This window comes from Protopterus annectens, chromosome 7.part0 (assembly GCF_019279795.1).
Source record: "Protopterus annectens isolate FY-2018-M chromosome 7.part0, PAN1.0, whole genome shotgun sequence".
In the NCBI taxonomy this organism is placed as follows: domain Eukaryota; kingdom Metazoa; phylum Chordata; order Ceratodontiformes; family Protopteridae; genus Protopterus; species Protopterus annectens.
The window spans coordinates 327,284,469-327,302,764 of record NC_056739.1 but is presented as its reverse complement, the minus strand read 5'-3'; the positions used below and the strand labels follow the sequence as shown (position 1 = coordinate 327,302,764).

The 18,296-nt window shown below is 40.9% G+C and overlaps 1 protein-coding gene across 2 annotated transcripts in view; it reads right to left on the bottom strand.

Moving 5' to 3' along the window:
• Positions 1–18,296, bottom strand: part of SORT1 (sortilin 1) — a 941,002-nt gene that overhangs the window by 644,591 nt on the left and 278,115 nt on the right. Inside the window, exons 1-2 of one of the 2 annotated variants that reach the window (XM_044076884.1) lie at positions 8,083–8,143; positions 7,213–7,286 (exon numbers count right to left, since the gene is read on the bottom strand). In XM_044076884.1, coding sequence (XP_043932819.1) covers positions 7,213–7,250 — 38 coding nt within the window. In that variant the 5' untranslated portion in view covers positions 7,251–7,286; positions 8,083–8,143. Of the gene's footprint in view, positions 1–7,212; positions 7,287–8,082; positions 8,144–18,296 lie in introns of those variants that run through there. The other variant, XM_044076883.1, reaches the window with a different exon arrangement.

Here is an 18,296-nt window from a genome sequence, read left to right as displayed (position 1 = left end):
CTACAGGGACATCGGAAGAGCCCTCCATCCTAAGCATTAGAAGTTTCAGATGTTGGTTCTCGAGGTATAATTTTAAAGCATGCAGCTGACTATGCAAAGTTTTCGGTACGAATGCCTGGTAAATAGAGCAGGCCTTATGGTCGTGAGATTTTCTCAAACAGAAAAGGCACTTTTCGTGGGCATCCTTATGAGGGATCTGGTGTCCACACGGACACTTACCCTTTCTGGATGACATTAACAAGCAATAATCAAAATTAGAAGGACTGAAAAAAGGTTCACCAATGGGGTAGTTATCTGAATAACGAATATGACATCAGTGGTAACAGGAACACCTGGCGTACAACTGGCGGCTGAAAAGTTCTGAGGGATGGTGCATGCCGACCTCACCTTTATGGCCCATGAAATCACGTCCACATCTAATGCACCGCAAAGGGACTGAAAGCTTTTGGATACTGGCCGTATGTACGCGAGACTGAAGGGATAAACCCATATGTAGACTACTGCAACATGGGAACAGAAGGCCATCTTGTGTTCATTTCTTTTTGTAAGGATTCATAGACAAGAATCTGCATTTCTTCAGTAGAGATGCAACAAACTTTGTAACCAAAACGGATTGATGCACAAATTTGCAAAGTTATTAACTGTCTAAAGTTGTTAGCTTTTTAGATTAAGACTTCCTACAAAGTTAAATGACACTGCAGAAATGAAGCCTACATCTAAGATGTCAATAGTAAATGAAAGTGAATCATAACTGCAGAAGGGGGCTATCCAAAAAGGTCTGTGATGACTGATCAAATGTCAGTAACCTGTCCCAGGATGCTTATTTGGACATTTAACAACAAAAGGGGCTCTTCCAATTCTAAAATTTAACTGCTACAAGTTCACTTATTGTCTACTTTATTTCTGAAGAAAGCAGTTGACAAATTTGGACTACAAATGCATGTCTGAAACCTACTACCTGTGAATTTCCTACAACTGGTAAGTGCTTTTACAAAAATCAGAGGTACATAGATCACTTCAGCTAGTTGCAGTACAATGATCAAATAGATCTTTTACTTTACAGATTTGATGAAATTCAGAGAATTAGAAATTGAGTTTTAGGACGGAAACAGCTAAGAATGAAACTACTACTCCGCATGCACAGTTTAAGCTATCTGAATATAAAAACTACAAGTGGTTATAGTAGCTTGAATTACCAGATTGGTTCCCTAATTTTTTTTTTGTTCTCTAATTCTCTCTTCTATTACCAAGCAAAAAAGCATGCATATTTTACATAAATACTGCTTCTCCATCTTTGCTAGGCTCCCAATTCTGACTGACATCTTTCATCCATTAACAGAATGCCCTGTACAACAGAGCTCCTCAAAGGGTTCCAATATAATCTGGTCCAGTTTCAGGTCAAACATCTCAATTCCCCGTCCCTTTCATCCTACGGTTTTCTCTAAATGTTCAAATTATAGCCCCTCCCTCCAAAACTCACCCAGCCACTCTTGAGCAATCTGTGTTTCAACATCACCATATCATCACTTGGGCATCCTCTCCACTTTCAAAATGTCTCCACCAATGTTAATGCTTCAATTTACAAGTAGTGGAATGTAGTTGGCTAACTACATTTCTCAAGCTTCTGACCAGCATGGTGCTCCCCTCTAAACCTTTCCTTGTTCAGGTCTCCTACTTACAGTGCCTCTTGGCTTTACTTGATTTGGATATTGTAAAGCACATACCACTAAAAAGGAAGTTATGTACTCACCATAACATTCCATCTGAGTAGTTATACTTCATTTTTCTGTAACCTGTGGGTATTCGGATCTATATCGGATCCGAGCCAGCAAATTAATTTTCTAGCATCTGCTCCAAGCTCCTCCCTCTACCCATAATGCACCACCATCTCCTGCCTTCCCTCAGATCGAGTTTGCTGCAACTATACACATTAGCAACTCAGCCCAAAGAACCCAACATACTTATGGATATGATCAGGTCAGGGAGACTGGGGGAGGGAAGGTTGCAGAAAAATGAAGTAGAACTACTCAGATGGAACGTTATGGACTTAAATCCTTGGAGGCCCTCATGGAAGGATATTGCTGAGCAGCGCAGAGCCAAAGGATGCTCTTCCTCTGGAGATCAGGTCTAATTTATAATGAGAAATGAAGGTATGTGGATTTGCCCAAGTTGCTGCTGAGCAAATGTCATCCAAAGAAACCCTAGACAAAAAGGCAGCAGAAGTCACCATGGACCTGGTAGAGTGAGCTTTAAATTATACCAGGAGGAGATAAACCTTTTTCTTTGTAAACATACGAAATGCAAAGAGTGATCCATCTAGCTAAGGAAACCTCGGAAATGGCCTTTCCCAAAAAAAGGTTTGGAAAAGGAAACAATTGGTTAGACTTGCGGAATGACTTTGTTCTATGAAGACAGAAACAAAGTCGTCTATGAACACCTAACAACCCAAGTTTATATTCACCCTTGTTTTGGAAACTGGGAAAGAAAATGGGTAGATTAATAGACTGGTTTATGTTTGATTGAGATGCCATTTTGGGTAAGAATGAAAGATTTGTACAGAGAAATGCCCTATCCTTATGCAAGACCAAATAAGGAGGCATGGCAGACAAAGCCTGAAGCTCAGAAACCCTCCTGGCTGATGTAATGGCCACTAGAAAGGCCATATTCCAAGACAAAAATTTTAGATCCACTGAAGCTGCAGATTCAAAGGGGGGAGCTACCAATGCCTGGAGGACAAAGGTAAGGTCCCAAGGAGGCACCAAATCTTTGACAGGAGGATGCAAAAGAAAAGTGCCTTTAAGAAAAGCCTTACACAGCCTAGAAGAAGCTAAGGCGATGTTATCTTCCCAAACATGAAAATTAGAAATGGCTGCCAACTGTACTTTCGCCGTGGAGAAGCTAGCTCCTTGTTGAAAGATACTAGTCAAAAAAATCTAACACCACTGGAACAGGGGCTGTAAAAGGATCCAGGTTCCTGTGAGAGGCCCGAATGGAAAAACACTTCCATTTACTGCAATAAACTTTCCTAGTGGAAGCTTTAAGAGAGGCCACTAGTATAGATTTTACAGGGGATGAAAGACCAGGAGTCCTGGCAATCAATGGAACTGGAGCAACCAAGCTGTCAGCTTGAGGCTGTCCAGGGTGGGCAGGCAGGCACACGAAGGATGAGAGATTAGATCCAGGCAGGGATCCAGAATCCACGGAGGAATTAGAAGATGAGACCAAAGGAAGGGAAACCAAACTTGGCGAGGCCAGAATGGGGCAATGAGGATCACTTTGCAACCCAGTCGGCAAGCTTTCTGGAGAAACTTCGGAATGAGTGGTAGTGGAAGGTAAGCATACAGAAGCCCAGGGGGCCAAACATGGACTAGAGCATCTCTGGGGGCATCCCCTGGGGAGGGAATCAGAACGAAGAACTTGCTGTACTTCGCGTTGGAAGGAGATATGAAGAGATCACAGCAAGGCTGTCCCCATGCAAGGAATATTTCCTCCGCTACTGATTGTTTCAGAGACCACTCGTATGGCATCAGAATAGCCTGACACAATCTGTCTGCTAAAATGTTTTAGTGTCCCGGGATGTGCGTTGCAATCAGAAACCGACCGGAAGTTGCCCACTCCCACACTCTCATGGCCTCGCGACACAGGGGATAGGATCTGGTTCCCCTTTGTTTGTTGACATACCAGACAACAGACATGTTGTCTGACTGAATTGCAATCATTCCGAGAGGGAGGATAGTGTGAAAGGCTTTCAATGCTAAAAGCACTGCCCTCATCTCTAGAACATTTATGTGAAACTTGGTCTCTGTCTGGGACCATATGCCTTGGACTGTCCTTCCCAAACAATGTCCCCCCCCCCACACCCGTGTTGGGAGGTGTCCATGGTCACTGTGGCTTGGGCTGGGAATGACAAGAAGAGGTGTCCCGCTGCAACCTCCGGTGAACTTAGCCACCAAAGGAGGGACGTCCTGCAGGTGTGACGGATCCTGATTGGAAAATCCATGGGCAGGTCTAGCCACGACCATTGGACCGCCAGAGTCCATTGAAGAAGAACCCGCATATGAAGGCGTGCACAAGGAAGAATAGATATAGAGGCAGCCATGGAGCCCAGAGCCTGGAGAACATCGCTCGCCTTTGGAAATTTGAGGTTCACTATATCAGCTATGTGACACTTGAGATGTAAGATCCTTTCTGGTGTTAAGAAAACTTTTAGCTGCAAAGTGTCTAGCCGTGCCCCGATGAAGTCTAGAACTTGTACTGGTTGCAACTGGGATTTGTGAACATTGACTGTAATCCCACAATCTGCCAAGAGAAGAAAGTAGTCTCGGGCCAGACACAGAAGACGCTTGGTGGCTGCAGCGAAGAGCCAGTCATCCAGGTACTGAAGACCTGAATTTCCTGAAGCCTCAGGTGAGCTGCTATGACTGCCATTACCTTGGTGAACACCCTGGGGGCTGTGGTGAGAGTTCAGAGAGACCACGATGCTCACTGTGGCACAGAAAATGAGATCTGAGGGTAGGCAGGAGATGGTGATGCATTATGGATAGGGGGAGGAGCTCGGAGCTTGGAGCTTGGAGCAGATGCTAGAAAATAATTTGCCAGCTCGGATCCGATATGGATCCAAATACCCACAGGTTGCAGATAAAATGAAGTTAACTACTTCAGATCACTATTTAAGCTACACTCTGTAAAAAGCAAAATAATGTCTTGATAGTGAGATGTGGTGTTTACTAGGCTGTAAACAATGTACCATTAAAATAAAATACTTACCATCAAATAAGGAGATAAAGTGCATGCTACTAACTTCAACAGCAAGTTGCACAATTAATGAAACCCAAGCATAGGTAGAAACTATCATCCATTGCCACTTCCATGAACTTGGTGATCACAGGAAAAGGGGGGGATAATCAGACTGACAGAAGAAAAAAAAAAACTTCACACTTCATCTTTTGGTATTACTAGCTACTGAGTCCACAGAAATAAGTGTGCACTTCCCAGAGACAGACCTTTGACACCCTCCCCTTTTTATAATCTCCCTTGTTTTATAAAGTAGTAGACGATATTGCATCAAGTCATAATTTTTGGTGAAAACTACAGCCTTAAATTCTATCTTTTTATGCCCTCTTTCTCTAAACTGATTACCATAAATCTTGTATCCAATAAAAACGTACAACTCCAGCTCTTCTTCTAAATAGGTTATTCTCTTGTATTTATTTTTACCATCTCTTACCATCCAGCTTGCATCTAACAATGCTATTAAAACACAGCTCCTATGTTACTTCTCTTACTTCTCCCATCTACACCATTTTCTTCTCCTCCACTTATTTATCCTTTATACTTTCTCTCTCCTCTATTTTCGTCACTCCATCTACCTACTCTCACGCCTCTTCTCCACTCCCCCACTAGCCCTCCCTCTTTACAAAGTTTTTTTTATATAAATCTCCTTACCTCACATTTATCTTCATCTACTTTCTTTGCTCTCCACCTCCTATTCCACTACCTCCCTGCAAATTACTAAAACAGAATTTTACTAGTACTATGTCATATAATCCTATGATTTACATTTTCTGTCAATGGTTTTGAGCGATAATATACTTTCTGCAGTCTAAATAGGATATTGTCTAAATGAGATGCTATATAATGTTAAAAATATTAATTCAAAACTTGCATGCAGTTATAGCATCATGCCATCTCTGCAACTACCACTTTGATGCTTCAAAAACTGTCAAAACGTAAAAGCTATTTTTTAATATATGTAATTTGTTTAACTTGTATACTTTATCTTACCTTATGTACATTATTGTTATACTGCATATACATTTATTGCAACTGTAGACCTGTCTGATACTTCTGAAGCTTTTTTCCCTGGGTCTCTGCTGAAATTGGTAATTTTTTTTTTTTTTTAATTTACTCAAGTCGGACTTTCCTGGTAAACAAATGTCAAATGACTAAATAAATAAATACACAAATGAATACGCCATGATACATCCTGGCAAAAAAAATCTCTTAATGGCTTCTTTTGCATGGTATTCCTCAACCTGTGAACTATTTGACAGCATTAGGTCCATTACATCATTATCCTTAAAGATCGCTTCAGAGAGGCTCCTTGAAACAATAACTAGCTATGACACGAGATGAGGTTATAGTACAGTATCATTGTCTATCAGCACACAAATCATCTATTAGAACATTTCTCCTTCCGGCAATATTTCTGAATCTAAACACATTCTAATGCAAGATGCCAATGTTCCCACTAGGCATACACACAGGTACCACGTAATGTCAGCTCAATTCTCTTTGCACCTACTGCTTCTGCCAGGATTAACGTTTTTTCCTCTGGCGGGAATGTCCATCTGTTATCTGTCTTACCCCTTCAGTAATGTCCTGTCCTCTTTCCAGTGTGAGGTACAAAAATATTTTTGTATGTTCCACCTTTCTAATACCCCCAACTTACTAATGCATCAATAACTATAAACCATAATTTGTAGATCTCTGCTGCCACTGTGTTGCTTGATTGCAGTTTCACCATTACATTAACTTAAATGTTCTGCACAAGAATTTCCCACCACAGCATTCACTACTCATTTGCTATCTGTAACACAAACAGTTCCCCCGCCCCTTTCATCATCTGTATTCTGTTTTCCAGCTGCAAACATACTAACACATTTACCAAAGTCTCTATCCTCCTTTTTGAAAGACAGACATGGTCCATTTCCACAAATTCCGACCAATTTTTCCTTGCTTCTAAAATAACCCTAGCAGAAATTTGGTATAATCATTTTCCCAAATTCCTCCTGTAAAATAAATAAACCCCTATCTATCAGTCTTATACAGTCAGGCCCATCTTACAAAATCATGTCACTTTATTCTCTCCAAATTTTAAGATTTGCATCCACTGTATCACATAAGCCACCTGCTCTCTTACTACACCAAAGAAATTAAGGAACATGACTTTCTGGCACAGATTATCAGCCAAGCCAAAAATTCTGTAGCTCCATAGATTCAACAGATTTCATAGCTACTCTGCTAACCAGTTTCCTTATAACCCTTATTTTCACCACATTTCTCATATGATTTTTATCAAAAAGAGGTTTCTATATTTATAACAAGGTATAATGAAAAATGAAAAAAAAAAACCTCTCTCTTAAGACTAATATTCTCCAGAAACTACCATACGATCAATTCTTACCTTAATTAGAAAAAAAAAAAAATTACCTCTTATAGAGTCTTGACTGCCCAAACGTAACAACCATAAGTGGTACACGGAATGTTGTCAGGACAAGGATAACCTGAAAAAAAAGCCAAAAGGAAATAAACATTTGCCCTAGTTAAAAAAAATAAAAGCAGCAATCAAAAACTAAATTATCTCCATAGCACTACAGCTTTTAAGATAAACAGTCATCCAACAAATGGCTCAATAAAAACAGTTTTCCTGTGTAGTCTAAATGGTACAGGAAAAATGTTACTGCAGACACTGACAATCAAAATACATGAATGAATGCAGTCTCAAACTTATAAAAAGGCCCGAGGTTCTAGAATAACATCCACATCTAAGCCAGAACACAACAGCAACCACAAACTTTCAAAACTGCTACAGAAGGACTGCTGATAGGAAAGCAAAATCTGTCATGTAGATCTTAAAGATTAATTAAACCACAACAAATGTAGCAGCAATGTCAGGTGTCTTAAACAGACAGCAAACTAACTGTAAAGCAGGCAGTCAAGAGTTTAAATAGTAAATGCCACACCTAAGGAGCTGGCCATGATCATCAGAAATGAATGGCTAGTAGTAAAGATCTGAAGAGAGAAGACCAAGATTTTCCAGAGCAGCAACAACCTATTGTGGAAAATAGACTGTTAACCACAGGTGCACAAATGTCAACAATGCCAAAGTAGAAAACTGTTTGTCTTACAGTACTCTGATGGACTAGACCACCACAGCACAGTGATGTTATCGGGGCACCAGTAAACAGAACACTGGGGTGTATCCTCAGGGAGATGCTCACCATAAGCAAAAAAGGTGATGCTTTCATTTTATGTTAAGGGGTCTTTGTCAAAGCATACTTAAGTAAAAGTACTACATACCTTCTGAGGGTGATACCAGGAAGGACATCAGGTTGCTGCTAGACAATTGGGATGGAGGGGTAGGAATATGATCACAAAGAAGCTGAAGTCTTCTCATACGAGACCTATACTAGACAACAAACAGAGTATAAAGGAAAAGTCCAGATAAAATCACTTTAGCTAGCACATCAAGGAGGCTCTCACTCTGATACCTTCTCTGTGGAAGGAATAAAGATACCTTGTTGAAGTTTCTAGTAGTTTATTTAGTTAAGTAGGTAGATGGATGACATTAGACAACAGGGACATGAAACGGTTACACATGATCGAAGCAGCTGCGAAGGGTCATCTAAAGAAAAGACACCGGCAACCAACTGAAAAGACTAACTAATCCCTAGAGTTGTGAAAGTACTTTTTCATCAAGAGAGCTGCAGCCACATATGGACCAATACAATAAACTGTAGAAGCAGAATTCATGGAAGTACTCACAAAGGCATGTGACAGAGGAAGAATGTTAAACTCAACCTGTGCTTGACACTGACTCACTGCTTTACCGCCTGTTTCTGCCTCCCAAGAAAATGTAATGCAGTTTAAGTACCCTGAAAAGAAGAGAACCCACCCACAAAAGTGAAAAGAAGAGGACCCCCACCACCACGCAAGACACCGATTGGGAGAGAAGAAAAGAATGCTTCAACAAGGTACATTAAAGTGTATAAAAGAGTGTGTGGAGGGCATAGCAGCAATGATGAAGCAAACTCAATAAAAAAAATAATCTGATCAATGAACATAACAGTGAGAGAAGATTCAGTATACATCATGCAAAACAAAATAAGGGTTCCCTGCAACAGAAACAATTCATTACAATGAGCATTTTTCCTTTCCAATTCCAGGAATATCAGATTTCATACTTTCATACACTTAAACTGTCGGCAGGGAAGAGATGCTGGCAACAACCATTTGGAAAGCCTGAACATACATAAGGCTTTCTTTTCTTGGGGGAATGGATTGGTTTTCTCAACAGCTGAATGACTATAGAGACCAGAGAGCAAAATGTTGATGTAGAGGGAATATGCACACAAGCCTCCACATACCTTGTATATCTGCAAGTCATGCCTCTCTATTCCTGACCATTCCAATTATAAATGAGATACAGTGACAAGACTGAAACCTACAGCCCTGAACACTATGGCAAGTAAAAATAAAGATATCTTACTGTTATATTATATTAATGGCATGTAGGTAGTTATAGGCTCTGTCCAGTTTAAAAAATGGAAAATTAAGACAGGAGTTCCACACAGGCTGGGCTACTAAATACCATATTCAAACAATGCTTTGAAGAAAGCATGTAATTTTTTTAGGAAGATGCACATGAATAGAGAATGCAGTAACATACCACCATTTTAACCCACAGCACTACAAACATTAAGAGACAGAAAATCTGATACGAAAACTAATCCCACATTGCTGGCATGCAAGCCTTCCAATGTAGGTACTCCTCCCACACCGCTGGCATGCCAGCCTTCCGACGAGAGTACTGCTCCCACACTGCTGGTAAACCAGCCTTCCGATGCAAGTACTGCTCCCACACTGTTGGAACACTAGCCTTCTGACACAAGTGCTGTGCCCACACTGCTGGTATTCAAACCTTCTGACACGAGTACTATTTCACATTGTTGGCACACGAGCCTTCCAACACATGTACTGCTCCCACACTGCTGGCACACCAGCCTTCCGATAGGAGTACTGCTCCCACACTGCTGACACACAAGCCTTCTGACAGGAGTACTGCTCCCACACTGTTGACACGTGAGCCTTCTGACACAAGTACTGAGCCCACATGCTGATTATGAGAGCCTTGCGAGCCTTCTGACATCAGTACTGCACCAACACGGCTAGCACATGAGCCTTATGACCCAAGTACCTGCACCCACACTGCTGGTACTAGAGTCTTCTGACACACGTACTGCTCTCACACTAATGACCTGTGAACCTTCTGATATCCACACTGCTTCCTTAATGCTGGAATATGTTCACAATTATGAGTACTATACAGAATTCATAGACAGAAAATCCACAGTTTAAGTTTTTTTACAGCTGTGGAGTCTACCGCATGCATATGTACCTGACATTAGTAGAAGTAAGAAACTTGTTAAACAGCCTTCCAAACCTAAATGCGAAACTATTTTCTGAAAGTAAAAATATAAGTTTTGAAAATATTTGTCAAATGGAAATTATTGATCACTCAAGCTACATGTGACAAACATTTCTGAAGTGACAAGAAAAACTGAATTTCATGCCCATGTTGAAAAAGGAAGTGTGAACAAGACACTAAACCTTAAACAGAGGGACACGACATCACTGGAAAAACAGGTCAGACTACAAATGTCAGTGAATCCTGCCCAAAGACATGAGAGACATTCAGACTGTCATTTTATGGAGCTTTCATACAAACCAACAAAGAGTTCAGCCTCTTTCAACACAGGGAGCATGACTCATTCCCTACAACTCCACACACAAAACATCCAGCACACCACCAGTATCTTGAATTCTACATTGGAATGACCACCAAGTAAAAATACACAGACTGGTTTCAGTCACAAGGAAGGTCTTTGTGACTGAAACTGTTTGTATTTTCACTTCAGTGGTCATTCCAATAAAGAAAAGAAACTGGTAGTATGTGTTGAATGTTTTGTGTTTGGATGTCTGTGCCTTCCAGTCCTTGCACTTTTGCTTGGTACGCTGCATTATTCCTACCAACCTAGATTAGTCCAGACCCTTTCTAGAAAGCTACGTTTTAAGTAAAAACATTTGATGATAGTTCTGGTGATAAACTTGGCTTCACCCATTTCACAAATTAATTTCTATTATTTTCTGACCTGAACAGATTTCTTTTCATTGTATTTTCTAGTAGTGTCATCTCCTACGTAATTTTTAAGAAAATAGAATTAGTGTTTCAAGCCATCTTATTTGATTAAAATTAACATATTCACTGTTAATTGTCGCTGGTGATAATCTAAGACGAGAAAAAATGAAGGGGATGATGTTTAGCGGCTACTTGCTTATCACATGTTAAAAATTATAGCCCTGGCTGTACAGGATACAACAATTTTACTCATGATTCATCTACATCATTAAACCAACAAAATGTAAAATAAAATAATACATTTGCATGCTTTCATAATTGTATAAAATGTTGTAACAGGCAACTGGTAGGAAACACAACTGAGTAATGTAGAAGTGGCAAGAAATGAACATGCAAGGCAACGAATGTTAAGAGAGCTGCACTGCACATCCGCTAACAGTAATGCACTAGTCAGACATGGATGTTATGTCACGCGAAGGAAGGCATTCTACTAAAAAAGGTGAGACGTTTAATAAGAATAATGGGGAAAGAAAGATTGCACAACAATTTGAATGATAATACAACTGCACCTCTAACAACCTGGTATAATAAGCAGAGGACTGTACTCCGCTCAGTTCCCCCCCTCAAAAGGTATGCAGATACTGAACTACTCATCACTACAAAAGTATTTTTCAAATCACAGTTGATCCAAAAGGCTAACACTAAAAAGTCAACGGTATATTTGATAACCAAGTATAGTCCCTTACTAGAGTGAAATCATAGATGCCTGCATGCATACAGACAGAAGGGAAAAAACGCACAAGATATGTTGGCGCCATCATTCTTTTTATACTTCCCATATTTTCCCTAGCTATTCCTCCTACTGCTAAACTTCAATCCCCTACAATACAATTGCTAAATTCTTACTCAAATCACACCTCTGCATATTACTTCCATCGCTAACATAGCTGGACCGGATATCTTCCTCACCATTACACAACTGAAGTTTGTTCCCAATTTTCTCTATCAGCTAAATTTGCCCTTTAGCTCAAACTTCATCCTATCATTTGAAAGCATCTGGTACATCCAGTGTTTTATTAGTTAATGCTTCATGTGTCATTTACTGATTTTTGGGTTTCTGTTTACTTTGACCATGTTTCAAGAACTTTTTTTTTTTTTTTTTTTTTTTTTTTTTTAACATTTGTTGACTGGGAAAGTCCGACTAGGTTCCACAGATCCTGTTTTAAGTGGAGGCCCGGGGAGAAATGCTCCAGAAGCATGTCTTTAGAATGTGGGAGGAAACCCACGCGAATGCAGGGAGAACATGCAAACTCCGCACAGAAGGCACCCAAGCAGAGAATCGAACCAGAGAACCTCTTGTTGTGAGGTGACAGCATTAACCGCTGCACCACTGCGCCGCCCATGGAATGTTCTACCATCTATTAGACAAGGAGTCACAACTGGATGTGGGCAAATCCTACAATACCCAAACAGAAAAGTCGGCTACTGCTATTACACAGTGCCAATAAAAAATATAAATCACTTCCTTAATACAATGCTATTTACAAAAGTGACTTTAATCTTCTCATTATTGTGCGTTCCAGTGAACATTGTGATTAATTTCCTGCATGCGTGTAAGAATACATATGCTAACCTTACATACTAAATAACTGAACTGCAACTCTGATTTCGGTTTTTGTCTTTATGTTTTGTGAAGTCTGTTGATCTGAAACTGCAAGTACCTGTAAAGTTACTTCTGATCTTCAGCACAAGTAGTGACTTGGACATTTGCAGCCAGTCACTGCGAGTTCCCTGATGCACATGAATAATAGACTGTCCAGATTTCTTAAATTGCTTTCAGTGCAGCTTTTGACCAACAGACCACACCAAAAGTGCCTTAGACAACAGAAAAAATAGTTTCATGAGAGCATGACTTTTTTTTGTTTAAAACTTTTTACAGGGAGCATAGCAAAACAAAAACCTTGCACCCTAAGAAAAAAGTCTCACCATAACGTTCCATCTCTGTTGACTATTTTCATTCCTCCTTGACTGACAAGTTCGGATCCAAGGCATCAGATCTGACTCGGCCACTTGTAAAAGCTCGTGGCAATCCAAAACTCTAGAGCTTCTCCCTTACCCATAATGCATCCTCCCCATTACCTCAGATCTTGTTTGCAAACACTAAAAGATATACTCTTACAACTTATACATATAAGTGTCCAATTTGGATGAAGAGAAAGGATACAGGAGTTTGAAAGAGGAAGGGGCAATGCCATTTCTGGAGTTGGTAAAGGCATAAACATGCAACCAAACTGTTACATTCTCTCGCTCTCTTAAAAGGAGAGAACCAAAAAGGTTGGGGGTTGGTGAGAGGAGTCGGGGAGGAATGAAAATCAACAACAAAGATGGAATGTTATGGGGAGTCCACAACTTTATCTGATGTTATCAATTTTCATTCAGTCCTCAACTGATGGGACAGAGTCTCAAGCCACTTAGAACCCTGGGTGGATTCAAGGAAGGTTATTCCTGAGCACCACTGAGCCAAAAGATGCTTTACCCCTAGTGTGAGGAGAAGCCCAAGTTGCTGCTGAGCAAATATCCATGGAGGTCCTTAAGTGGAAGACTAAAGTAACTACAGCTTTGTTAGAATGAACCTGTACCTTGTATGGTAAGGCCATTCCTGTCTTGTTATAAATAAAGGAGATGGTTAGTAAGCCATTTAGCCAAAGTGACTTTAGAAACAGGTGTGCCCAACTTTGATCTACCAAAGGAAACAAACAGTTGATCAGTTTTTCTGATATCTTTTGTCTTATGGTGGTAAAAACGTAATTGTCTATGAACATTTAGCAAATGTAGTAAATCTTCTCCTTTGCTGGAGTAATTTGGGAAGAATAATGGAAGACTAATACATTGATGTTGACTTGGGATACTACCTTGGGCAAAATGTATGCATTAGTTCGTAAAAATACTCTTGTCCTTATGAAAAATAAGATATGGAGGTTTCGCCAACAAAGCCTGAATTTCCAAAATTCGTCTTGCAGATGTGATGGCAACTAAAAAATAAGGTCTTCCAAGACAAAAATTTTAGGTCACAATCATTGGCAGGCTCAAAGAGTGGTAGAATCAAGGGCTACAGTACCAAATTGAGGTCCCATGGTGGCTTGGGATCTTTAAAATGAGGTTAAAGAAGAATTGTGCTGAGCAAAAAGGCTTTTACACAGTTTATGAGAAGCTAAATAGCGGCCATCAAATCTATAGTGGAAATTAGAAATCGCTGCTGATTGAACTTTCACTATTGAAGAGCTAGCCCCCTGACTGAAATGCTGTGTCAAGAACTCTAGTACATGATCAACTGGTGCCGAAAGAGGATTTATGTCCTTTGGAGTAGACCAATGCACAAATCTTTTCCACTTACCAATGTACAGTTTCCTACTGGACAGCTTAAGGGAAGATAGCAAGATGTGACACACAGGGGAAGATAGCATATATGTCTGGCTATTATTGGAATTGGAGAAACCAAGCTGTCAGCTTGAGGCCTCCAAGCTCCGGATGCATCATGCCTGTTAGATGAGACAAGAAGTCCAGAAATGGGTCCAGAATCCAAGGTTGGTGAACTATGAGGCCACAGGAAGGGAAACCAAAATTTCAAGGTTAAAATGGAGCAATGAGAATAACTCTGATCTTCAACCTGGCAGCTCTCTGAAGGAATTTTGGAATCAGAGAAAATTGGGATATGCGTACAGCAATCCGGGGGGGGGGGGGGTCAATCATAGAGTAGAACATCTCTTGGTGACTCCCCCCTGTGGGAAGATCAAAGCAAAGTAGCTGCTGCACTTGTTTAAGGATGGCCCCATTTGTGGAAGAATTGTTCCTCCACTTTCTGATTAAAGGACCACTCGTGAGGTAATGATGCACACCTGCTCAACTTGTCTGCTAGCACATTAGACTTCCCCAGAACATGCGTTGCTAACAAAGCGGTTGGAAGATATTGCCCATTGACACACCCTTAGCACTTCTCGACAGAGAGGATATGATCTTGGTTCCTCCTTGCCTGCTGATGTACCAAACCACTGACATTGTCCATTTGAATTGCAATCATTCCTGATGGGAGAGCATCCTGAAAGGTTTGCAATGCTAAAAGCAGTGCCGTAAACTCTAGAACGCTGATATGCAAATTGGCCTCTTCGGGGGACCATACATCTTTGACAGTCTTTCCCAGGTAATAACCCTCCACACACACTCTAAATAGGAAGCGTCCGTGGTCACTATGGCCTTGGGCTGTGAGGGGACAAATAGATGACCCCTGTAATACCTGGTCTGACTGGATGAAGAATCGGCCACTGAGATGCGAGCATCCACTGGAGAATTTTCAAGTGAAACCTGGCTAGTGGAACAAGGGTTATCGCTGCTGCCGTTGATCCCAGAGCTTGTAATACTAAGCGGTTGGCGATCATGGTACTGTAAAGTATTTTGTTGATGGTACTGTAAAGTATTTTGTTGACTTGTGACTTATGGTTTGAATTCTGAAAAGGAGAAGAGAGGCTAATATTGACCTTTCTAGAATTTAAGTTGGTTCTAGATTTGACTTCTTGAAATTTATGGTTATTCTTAATCTTATGCAAGTGTGAAGGAACTCGTCTTTTGCCATAATGAGCTGATGCCTGGCTGGAGTGGTAATTAGCCAGTCATCTAAGTAAGGAAACACACAGAATCCTTGCAGTCTCAAGGGAGCTGCTATCGCTGCCATACATTTGGTGAACACCCTGGAGGCTGTGGTGAGGCCAAAGGGCACTGCTCTGAAATGATAATGACTGGTTCCCAGCCGTAAGCCCAAGAATCTCCTGGATCCCCTGTTTATTTTTATATGAGAGTACACATCCTGGAAATCGACTGAGCCCATCCAGTTGTCCTTTTCTAGAAATGGAAGACTGGACTGAACCATGACAATCCAGAACTTTATCTTTCAAACACATCTGTTTAGATTGCTGAGATCCAGAACTGGTCTCTAGTCCCCTGTTTTCTTTGGCACTAAAAAGAATCTTAAATAAGTTCGGGATCCTTTCTGGTCAGGGCAACCTCTTGGATGTCTCTTGTCAAGCAGCCTTTATATTTATATGGCTGCCTGATCCCTTTGATTGGGTGGTATAGTGGGGATTTTCTTGGAGGTTGGAAGATAAAGGGAAAATGGAATTACATATTCACTGGATACAATCCACTGCACCAAGGTATCTTTTGTTAGCTCTAGCCAGGCTCTCTGGTGCAGGGAGAAACTACCCCAAATTACCTCCACAGGGGGACAATCAGGCCTCCGATCAGGAGCATTGAAAGGGTTTACCAATGAATCAATCTCTGGACTCTTGATTTTGCAGGCCTCCTCTTCTAAGGGGTGATGTCTACCATTTCAGTTTCCCTCTCTGTCTCTGGTGTAAGACACTCAATGTGTGTATTGAAAAGATCCTTACTATTTCTTCAACCATATTTTTCCACCTCCCTAGTGATTCCTAGAAAAGGATCTTTGGAGGGGGAGGAAAAATGCACACCAATGGCAGAAAGGGTCTTTTCATCCTTCTCACACCTGAACAATGTATCTTTTACTTTGGGGCCAAGAAGAGAGGCTCCATCAAAAGGAGCATTGATGAACATAGACTTAAAAGGCTCCACGAAGTCACACAAACACATCCAGGTGCGTCTCCTGATGGCTACGCCTGAACCCACTGCCCTTGAGGTTCCTTCTGCCACACTAGAAATCAGGCTCACGGATGAATTAGATATTGATTGAAAGGTCACCACCTCAGACACTGATCCTGCAAGGGTATCCAAGAGTTCCTTTATCTCAGATCCCTTTGCAACTTGGTGAAAAGTGCTAACTAGTTCAGAGACCTCAAGGCAAAGGTCCCTGTAGCGTAGACATGCTTTCAAAATCTGTCCTTGACCCGAGACTCTGTCGGGGGGGGGGGGGGGGAGTGGACAGAGGAACTTTTGTTGGAAAGTTCCTTCCTGGTGGCCGCTGTCATCAGTCTTGTATATCTGAATAAGACAATAAGACTTGGGTGTTCGTTTAAGTAGTTTATTACACACAAACACATCAGGATGGATGACTGGACCATTAAACTTAGGTGAACTGACTGAATGTCACACACATACATGCTTTCACTCTGGCTGCTCACTCAAAATACCACTCTTGCTCAGTACTTGTATGCATTTGCCCACTGACTGGAATGCTTCTCAAAGGTACATCACACACTCTGATCTACATCCTCCTCCTTTGTTAATCTCACATTCACAGTGACATATGAATAAGCATGCAAATTATACAGACAATAATAAACAAGCAATCATGTTCAGGTTGCTGTGCATCTGGGGCTAGGTCTTGAAAATATTCCTGAAAGTCCTAAAGCAGAACATTCCCCAATGACTATATCTCAAGTATAAGAATAACTGATGGAATGTCCTCTGGAAAAGGAACATTGGACAAATCACTCTGAGAATTAAGAGTCTCTATTACAGGCAAGATGCTGTAACACTGGCTCGGACACCTGTAGTAAATGCTTCCGATTCTGCCTAAATTCCATTCCCTGCAATTCCAAGATGTACAATCTCAGTTCTTCACGCCAATTTTCACAAGTCCAATCTGATCAAATCCTTTTGTTGTCTGCATCCTCATCATCTCTCCTTCTTTTAATGGATTGAGAGATTTGCTGCTTTTACCATAGCAGGACTTCTATGACAAATGCTTCTTCAGGAGTTGGCCTTTCACTGCTTTGTTGTTTTTAGCACATGGAACCAACAAATTCTTACCAACTGGCAGTGTGGTTCTGGTTTATCTTGACACAAGTCTCTGGGCAGGTGAACCAAATAGATTATCGTGGGGGATGTTGCAGAGATTAAGCAAGTTTGGAAAAACGGGTCTATATTATATGAACAAAAGTTCATATAAATCGATCACTCTAATGAGGGAAAATCTTGGAAATCGAAAACGATATTGTGGGGGGGCTGCACTCCTCGCTAAATATATATTCCAACTCAGAGATCGCACTACAGCGAGGAAAGGGCAAATACTATAATCTTCACTGTACTGCAATCCCACAGCATGCATCTCGATTTCCGGGATTTTCGCTCATCAGACCGATCGATTATATGAACTTTAGTTCATATGATATAGACCCTACAAAAACATCAGTATTGTCATATCTGAATTTCTCTAACAGCTGTTTTGCACATTGAACTGCATGTTCAGCCAAGCCGTTTGACTGCAGATATTCAGGACTACTTATAATGTGAACAAAGTCCTATGTTTCAGCAAATATTTTGAACTGCTGACTTGTAAACTGTGCACCACTGTCAGAAATGACTCCGTGCGAACTACCATGCAGGGAAAAATGTTTGTTCAACTTAA